The sequence below is a fragment of the Scaptodrosophila lebanonensis genome, unplaced genomic scaffold, assembly GCF_003285725.1.
Source record: "Scaptodrosophila lebanonensis strain 11010-0011.00,11010-0021.00 unplaced genomic scaffold, SlebRS2 tig00001412-arrow-pilon, whole genome shotgun sequence".
Lineage (NCBI taxonomy): Eukaryota > Metazoa > Arthropoda > Insecta > Diptera > Drosophilidae > Scaptodrosophila > Scaptodrosophila lebanonensis.
The window spans coordinates 445,886-454,623 of NW_022060739.1; the positions used below are offsets into that span (position 1 = coordinate 445,886).

The 8,738-nt window shown below is 35.9% G+C and overlaps 1 protein-coding gene across 1 annotated transcript in view; it reads right to left on the reverse strand.

Moving 5' to 3' along the window:
* LOC115632047 (protein cappuccino) overlaps nt 1-4,524 on the reverse strand; it is a 38,820-nt gene extending 34,296 nt beyond the window's left edge. Inside the window, exon 1 of the mRNA XM_030529019.1 lies at nt 4,268-4,524. Coding sequence (XP_030384879.1) covers nt 4,268-4,507 — 240 coding nt within the window. The 5' untranslated portion in view covers nt 4,508-4,524. The remainder of the gene's footprint in view (nt 1-4,267) is intronic.
* Between the last annotated feature and the right edge of the window lie 4,214 nt (nt 4,525-8,738).

Sequence of the window (8,738 nt, forward strand, 5' to 3'; positions counted from 1 at the left end):
CTTGTTTTTGTTGTTGTTTGCTGTACTTGTGCGAATGTAATGCGAATAACTCAAATTTGTTGCGAATTTGGGTAAAAATATTCTGAAATTAATTAAAATGGTCAACAATTGAAATTTGAGTAAAACGTGTGTGTAATAAATATATAGTATTCGCCAAATAAAATACTTGCTGCATCTTTTGAAGTATGTGTACTTCATGCCACACACACACACACACACACATTAATCTACACACACACACACACAGACACAAACTTACACATGCACATCATTGCAGCGCTGCGACTTTAATTGCTTTTGTGGTTTGTGCCAAATTAGATTCTGCGGTTTGGCGTGCAACGCACACGGGTGTGACAAGTGGCAGCAACAAGAACAGATGCACCAGCAACAGCAGCAGCACCACCACCATCAGAAATAGCACCAACTTGGCTGGTGTGGCCAAGTTGCAGCTTACCCAGTTGCTTTGGATGCTGTGAACTTGACGCGAAGGCGCGACGCACATCAATTAAAGTTGTCAATGACAACGAGCGAGCTCAGCCTTGAACGGAGAAAATTAGAGTAGCGTTTCGAGCTGACCATTTACTTATTCCACTTGCCGTTCCCCGGCCTTTGCCCAGCCAGCACCACCATCACTAGCGCCACCGGCGGCCGCAGCAACAACAACAACGATGGCAAACATTCTAACATAAAATGGTCGTTGCCGCAATCAAATGGCAAGCCATATCCCAAAAAAAAAAAAAAAAAAAAACAAGTAAAAAAGCTAAAGTCGGGTGTCCCGACTTCGAAATACACACACATAATAACTAACTGGGGGTATTTCCAAAATTTTAGTTCGAAATTCCAAGAATTACGGGATTTACGATTTGCGGGGTAGAGGGGGGAGGGAGGGGAATTCCAAAATATACATTTTCTGCGTATTCACATAAGGCATCTGGGACTAAAATTTGGTGTTCCTAGGTCTTATAGTCTCCGAGATATAGGCGATTATACGAATGGAAAATCGGGAAAACCCCCATAGGGGGGAAGTGGGGGGGAAAATCAAAAAAATAAAACAAACTCGTATAGAATACACACATAACGCATCTTCGTGCAAAATTTGGTGTCTCTATCTCTTATAGTCTCTGAGATCCAGGTGTTCATACGGACGGACAGACGGACAGACGGACAGACAGACAGACAGGGCTAGATCGACTCGTCTCGTCATGCTGATCAAGAATATATATACTTTGTGGGGTCTGCCACGCCTCCTTCTGCCTGTTACATTTTTCAGCTCCCGCAAACCTAATATACTCTTGTACATTTCATGTACAGAGTATAAAAATAAGAAAAAACGACGTATAAACAAATCAAATATATCTCGTGTACATTTTTAAATATTTTTCTAGCCGTCGGCCATTGAGGTTGTTCTCATCTCTATTATTGCTGTTGTTGTTGTCGTTATGGTTGCCCTGCCTGCCCTCACCTTTCATTTCCATGCCCCTTGTTATGAGCCATGAAAGAGATTTATTTCTGTTTACGCCAAATGTAAAAAGTTTTCGCCCAAAAAAATTCAAGTGTCCGTAAGCACTCAGCCCATCACACAGTCTCGAGCACAGTAAACACTTTAAAGAAATTGCTTTGCAAGTTTCCTAACCATTTTCGAAAATTATTCGTTATTAATACTTCAAAAATATGAAAGAATGAATATTTATTATGGACTTGGAGTCTAATTACTGATTTATGAGCTCCCCAAGCACCAACTCATGAATTCTCATGTTAGCTCGATAGCTACCAATAGTTAGTTACTTCGATAACTTTCCATCATTATTTGCGAACTACAACCAGTTGTTGTTATTCGTTTGATTTGAAATATAATAGAACACTTTTAATCTTTAGCTTAATAAAGAAAATTAGTTTATCAGCACTTCCTGTTAAAGAAGCACAAAAAAAACATTCATCTTGAATAAAAAAAAGATTTAAAAGTTTTCCACAGCCTTAGTTGTAGGGCAACTTTTATATACATTTGGCATTGTTTATTTTGCGAAAGGAACATTCACTGTAAACTACATTCCAATTTGGCTCTATGTGTAAAGTCCATCCCTGCCTGCGGCAAGTGAGCTTGAACTTGCTGCTGCTGACTTTTTATTTTGGAATATGTACGAGTATGTATATATTTTTGTAAGCCTAATGCTCTCTAATTACATTGATGCTCAGAGTCAACAGTCAAGGTAACAAGGCAATTGTTGTTGTTGCTGTAGCTACTTCTGCTCTTTTATTGGGGCTTGTTTGTTGCCTACTTTACGGCTGCTTATCATCATTTTTAACTTGAGTTGCTGCGGCTGAAGCCCACAGACGGGCCTAATTGTCGACACCGGCTGGCCAGTTCCAGTGCATTGAACTGACGCCTGAGGGCAAAGGCCGGTCAGCTTAGCCGACGACTAGAACGGCTCTGATGTTGACACCTATAGCTATATAAATTAGCCAAGAACAAGGCTAACTGTGAGTCGCGTCTTGTCGCCAAGAGCTCGAGGCGCAGCAAGCACCTGACCGAGAAATGTCAACAAATGCGAATGTGAGGTGGGGAGTGTGTGCCTTATTTTTATTATGCGCACTTTCAACAACGAGGCTTCCACATACACACACAAACACACATACACTGTTAACAAGCATTTATATTTATTTCTATTTTTCCTCTGTCTATGTGTGTGTGCGAGTTTGGAGGAAATTTATGAAGGGCGTCTGGCTGTTGGGCATGGGAAAAAAGCCACCAACAGTAAACAGCATAAAATGGCGCGCAATAAAAATAATTGCAAATTTCGAAATTTAAGTGTAGGCGTGAGTTTACGTTTAAAGTACCCACATACTCATATACTAGTACACACACATGCACACGCACTCACACTCGTGCACATGACCACATGGGCGCACAAACAATGGTTGCTGCTGTTCAGCGCTCTGTAAAATCAGCGCTCGATTTTCATTCTTTTTTCTTGTGGTTTTTTTTTTCCTCAGTATTCTGGTTGCCATTTTTTCACTTGCAGCCTGGTAAGTGGTGTGTTTGTGTGAGTGTGTTGGTGTGTGTCCGCGTGTGGTTTACAATCTGTTTCGCAACTCACGTAAAATATAAGGTAATTTGTGGAAATTTGATGTTTATCGTAAATTGTTTTTTATTTGCGCAATGTCACCATTTGTGGTTGCCACATGAACACACACACACACACATGCATATTCATAGAGCGAAAAAAAAGTCGTTGCAGACAAAGCGACAGAGTTGCCGGCGGTATTGCCATTTGAGTGGCCGTGCAAACTGACCATTTTCCTGCTTAACAACACTGACAAGGCAATAAGCTATAAAAAAGGCAGCAATTTGCATCAGGATTTTACCAATAGTTGGCGATAAAGGATAAAGTCCTGAACTATCATCTTTGCAGTCGAAATTTCAATATTAATAGAACATTTATGCTTTGGTATTGCATAGATTTTTAATGTACTTCTTAATTAAATTATACTTTGGTTCATTTTCTGATGGGACCATTACAGTTTTCAAAGTACTAATTAATTAAAAATCAATTTAGCTTCATTCAGAGTTGAACTGAGATGAAATTAAAAGCCACTATTTAGTAATAATTTGCAATTCCGGCAAGATTTGTTATACCCTCTGCTTAATAAAAGATCTACATAGCTTTTGCTGACAACAGTCAAATTTCCGAGTTATTTTTGTAAACAGCCTAATGAGTTTTAAATCTAATTAAAAATCAATGAAATATACTGCAAAATGATCGATTTAAATAAATAAATGCCTTCATGACTCTGCTCAGTTATTAAAAAAAAGCATTTTGAATAAAGCAAACCTCCGCCTTACGTTTAAGATGTTATCTAAATGTAATTTAATGTTTTTTTAATGAGCTATACAAATTTAAGCAGTTTTTTCTTCTCAATACACATAGATATCCCCATTTTTAAACTATATATTCTCCCTGCTAATTGTATGTATATATACGATTTGTACATACAGATATCCATATATCCTTACACTCCTCTACTATTCATTTTGTCTTGCTTTCCCTCTGCTGTATGAATCGCTTATGTCTACAATTGCGCTCAGGCTGGCTATAGGGCATCTTCTAGTCGAGCACTCTCGACTGCAGCATTCTTAATTGCTTTTAATTGTCACACAAACAGCACCACCCCCCCCCCCCCCCCCCCCCCCGCACACCCTCTCCACCAGACCAGACCATGAGTGGCCCGATGAGTGGCCTCACAACAATTGCAACATTTTTCAATTTACCTGCGTCAATTTTGTTGCTCCCTTGCCGCAGCTCGTCTCGCTTGCTGGTATTGTTGTTGCTGGGGCCGTAGCTGCTGCTGCTACTGCTGCTGTCGCAGTGGCACTCGACCTGGTTCGTTGCTTTCGCTTTGGCACATATAATTTTGCATAGAGTAAACAACGTTTGAGCCCGAAAAATGTAAAGCCCACTAGCAAAATGGCCGCCGCTTGGTAGACGTATGCAAAAATGTCTGCCTCCATTTTGTTTATTTGTTCGGCAAATACAAAAATAAAATGCAAGGCCTGCCCAGTTACATACAATATTTATAGTTTATTTTTATTCATGTATATATATATTTCATATATATTATATTGATATTGTATAATATATGTCTGTAGTAATAGTAATAATAATAATACCAGTATCTGCTAAAATTACAATTAAACATTAGAGTTAATATTAGTTTGCATGTTTAGCGTAAAATTCAGTAAAATTCACACACGGCAATTGTATCAATCGCTCGTGTTTCTCTCTGGCATTTGTTTAGATAAATCGGGTTCTAATAGTTTACAATCCTCAATGAGGGAGTGAGAGAGAGGGTTAAGAGATATTAAATGTATAACAGATGACGAGTTGCACATTTAATTTTAATTATGGCATAATTACATACAATATTTCATTAAGCTATTTTGATTTTTGGTTAAAAGATTCTCTTAACATTACGCTGCCCTAAATTTGGGTTAACATTTCCGAACACTTATAAGCTAATACATTGAAAGACGGCAGATGGAAAAAATACTCGTAAAACACTAATACTCGAAAGTTACAAAAAAAAAATAATAATAATAATAAATGCTAAAATCATCACGTCAAGTTGCTGAAAAAAAATCTTTATTGAAATTTTAGAAACCAATTAAGCTACGGTCAAATAGATACATATTTTGTATGAACATTTTTTCAAATGTGATGCTAATGAGTTTTTAGTCAAAATGGAACAGAAATTATATGCATGTGAAAAGCTTCTTTCCATATGTGTCTGTTTTGTACCATTCTTGAATAATTTGTCGAATTTGTATGTTTAATGATGTTCACATTAGCAGTAGAGCTACGAATGATACAAAAACACGCGAAACACACAGAAGCATAATCCAAAATGTATTGCCTAAGCAATAAGGCTGCCAAGCTCATTAAAGAAGCAGCCGATGGCAACAGAACTTTATTAAAAAAGATCTTGACTGATTTCCATTCTTAGTTGAAAAGATTCCTTTGCGATCTATGACAAGGCTTCTTTCTCACTATTAATATTTATTTCATCCGAGCTTTAACTTAACATATAGCACAAGAAAAAAAGTTAAAACGATTTTAAATTGCGGAACTATTAAAGCAACTTTGCCATTCTTACAATTCTCTCTTTCATTACCTTTCAATGCCAATTATGTGACTGTCTTCCATTGATTCCACTATTAATCGCATTTTTTCAAACACTTCAATATTTCAATATTTTCTCATTGTTATAAATATTTAAATGAATTTTTTTTATGCATATATGAAATGCTTTGCTATTGTTTAAATGTATATATACAAGATCCTTAAAATTAATAATGCATTTTAAGTAGTATTCATTTTAACTACATTTATGAAATATTTTTAATTCTTGCTTATTGGCATAACTAAAAATATCGATGCATAATTTATTCGTAAAATTGTTCAATAATGTAATCGTACATTGGCCTGCTTTTTTTGTTATTGTAGTTGCTAATCTGTTTGCATTTTGTTTACCAAATAGAATTTTGTTCTTTTTCTCACACTCGTTTTTGTAAATATTTTTGTTTCACGTTCAAAATAAATGCCTCAATTGTGTTTCATAGTCGAGTGTAAAAATGTCATAACAAATTTTTATACACATCTACGCAAACGTGTCACTTTTATATGCATATTGCGTACCTACGAGTATATAATTCACAAATGTTACTTGTTGTTTTTTTTTAATAATTTATGCATATTTGTGTTTGTGTGCAATTTTTATCACTGGTGCACAGGTAGACAGAGAATGAAGGGAGAGGCAGTAGCGTAAAATTAGAGAGTGAATAATATTTTTACAACCCACTTTATTTAAAACCGAAAATCGTTTTACATTTGACTGCTTCATCGATAGCTAGCAAGGTGCCTTAAAAGTTTCGCTAATATAAGATATTTACGGTAAATTTAAGTCTAGCCTAAGTACAAACAACTCCATGCATTCGAATTATTCAAGCACACTTATGTACATACGCAGACAAAACTATGCAACCATACTACATAATTATAAAAAAAATGGGATTAGAGCTAAATGTGTTATTCAAAAAGTAGTTGACACCAGACTAAAAAATTTACTAAGTACTTTTATTTTATAACAATTCAGAAACGTAAGCCTGTGTTTTGTAGAAAAAAGTAGTTTAGCTAATATCTCTTTTCAATTATGGATTAGAAATGTGTGCAATTTTAAATGCTTTCAGTTATAATTCATGGGCTGTTGCCATAAAGCTAGAATTATGAGGACAAATTTGTTGTGAAAAGCTATTGGTTATCATATAGGGTTTGTGTTTCTAAAATTGTAGCTGCCTTTTACAAAAAACTACTTTTTATCTTGCACAGTCAACTTTTTAGTATGGTGTCATAAGGTCAGGAGAATTTATTTCAGAGTTCAAAAGTTGATTCAGAAATGGAACAACAAAGAAAACTGCAATATAATATCAATTTCATATTTAAATATTCGCTTGGATTTAATGGATTTAATTTTAGTTCAGAGTTACAATATATGAAATGATATTTGTAAAACCTTCACCATGGCTGCCTTACTCCAACTAAATGACAATACAAAAGTTACCGCTAGATGGCAGTGTATGAAGATCAGGGCTGCATTTGTAATTATATCGAACGAAATTTTTTACTCAGGGGCTAATGAATGGCTTTCGATTAAGCTAATTGCCATTATTCTTACTTAACATTGCTGATATCTCATCTACACATCTATACATTCTGCATATTTTCTGGCTTGTGTATTTTAGTCAAATTCTATCTGTGTTTGCTGCTGTGATGTTTGGATTCGTATATGTAACACTATATTATTTTATTTGTTTATTGGCTCTCACGGAGTAATTTAAAAACGTTTTTATGTGGGCAGCTTAAATTTAAATTGCATTTGTTGTTGTTGCTGCTGTATTACGTATTATTTGTATTCTATATTCATCATTTTTGTTTTGAATGCTAGGAGATTTGCTATTTTCAATCATAATTCCTGGTATTTGTGATTTATATGCATCTAAAAATGGCTGCAAACGCTTTACCATTTTCCATTTCCCCGTCCCATATTCGTTTTTCATAGCTAGTTTGGACTTTGTTTTGGTTGCAGTGGCAGCTTTAAATAGGCTTGGCTTAGATATTAAATGGAATAACTGTGCATTTGGTAGGAGGCAGTGGGTATGGTGTATATTTACAAGCGCCAATTAGGCCGCAAAAATGCTTAAAATAAATTGAAAACTGTGTGTACGCTGATTTTTCCATTGCGAGAATGCAATGGAAATTAATTTACAAATTTATACAATTTGGCCAATTTAATATAAACGAGCGACGGTCGGCGCCACTTTTGGCTTTGTTAATTTGTAATTAAAATTTTGTTATTACAGACGACAAGTGCGGCCGAAATCGTTGCAACAATTGAAATTAGCAGCGCAATTAGTTGATCATTTGCATTGTTGTCAAATCGACAATGTCAATAAAAATGCGATAATTTTGGTTGAGCGGGACGGCAGGGCTTAATGAGCGTTTGCACGCTTTTGTCTTTCGCTTCGTGTGGGCGTGCGTGCGTGTGTGTGTGTGTGTGTGTGTGTGTGTGTGATTGTTTGTCTGTCAAAGTTTTTCTGAAATGCAATTAAAATGCCATTTTCCCAATTGTTTGCATGTGTGTGTGTGTGTGTGTGCTTTGCCAATTAGAATGCCGTTTTGTCCTAACTGTTTATTTGATTTGCGAAATTTCCATATGCCATATACACATACAGGCATATGCGTATGTGCGGTGTAGATTTCGAGTCGCCAATGGGTCAGAAATGATTTTGGCGCGTTGTTGCCGCCGCCGCAACCTCAAAGGTGGCTTTTGTGTTTGGATAATGGTTTTTGGTTTTGTGGCCAAGCTATTTTTACATGTTTTGACCGAAATATGATACATTTCTGTTTGCTTACATTTATATATTTGTTGCTGTCACAAAATATGCGCCAACGACCACACGGTTTTGGCCGCAATTACCAAATTAATGAAAAAATGTTTTTCCTCGGCGATTTAATATCAAAACCGATGTCGTATACATGCTTGAGTACTTTTAAAATCAATGAGCCTTGTGAATTCTATGGTACAAAGTGCTTTTGGAGTTTTATTTTACAATCATTTTTGTCTTAAGCATATGTTATATGCATTTTGTTACGCTGTTTGTGTTTTCTTTTGGTCGTATTATTTAG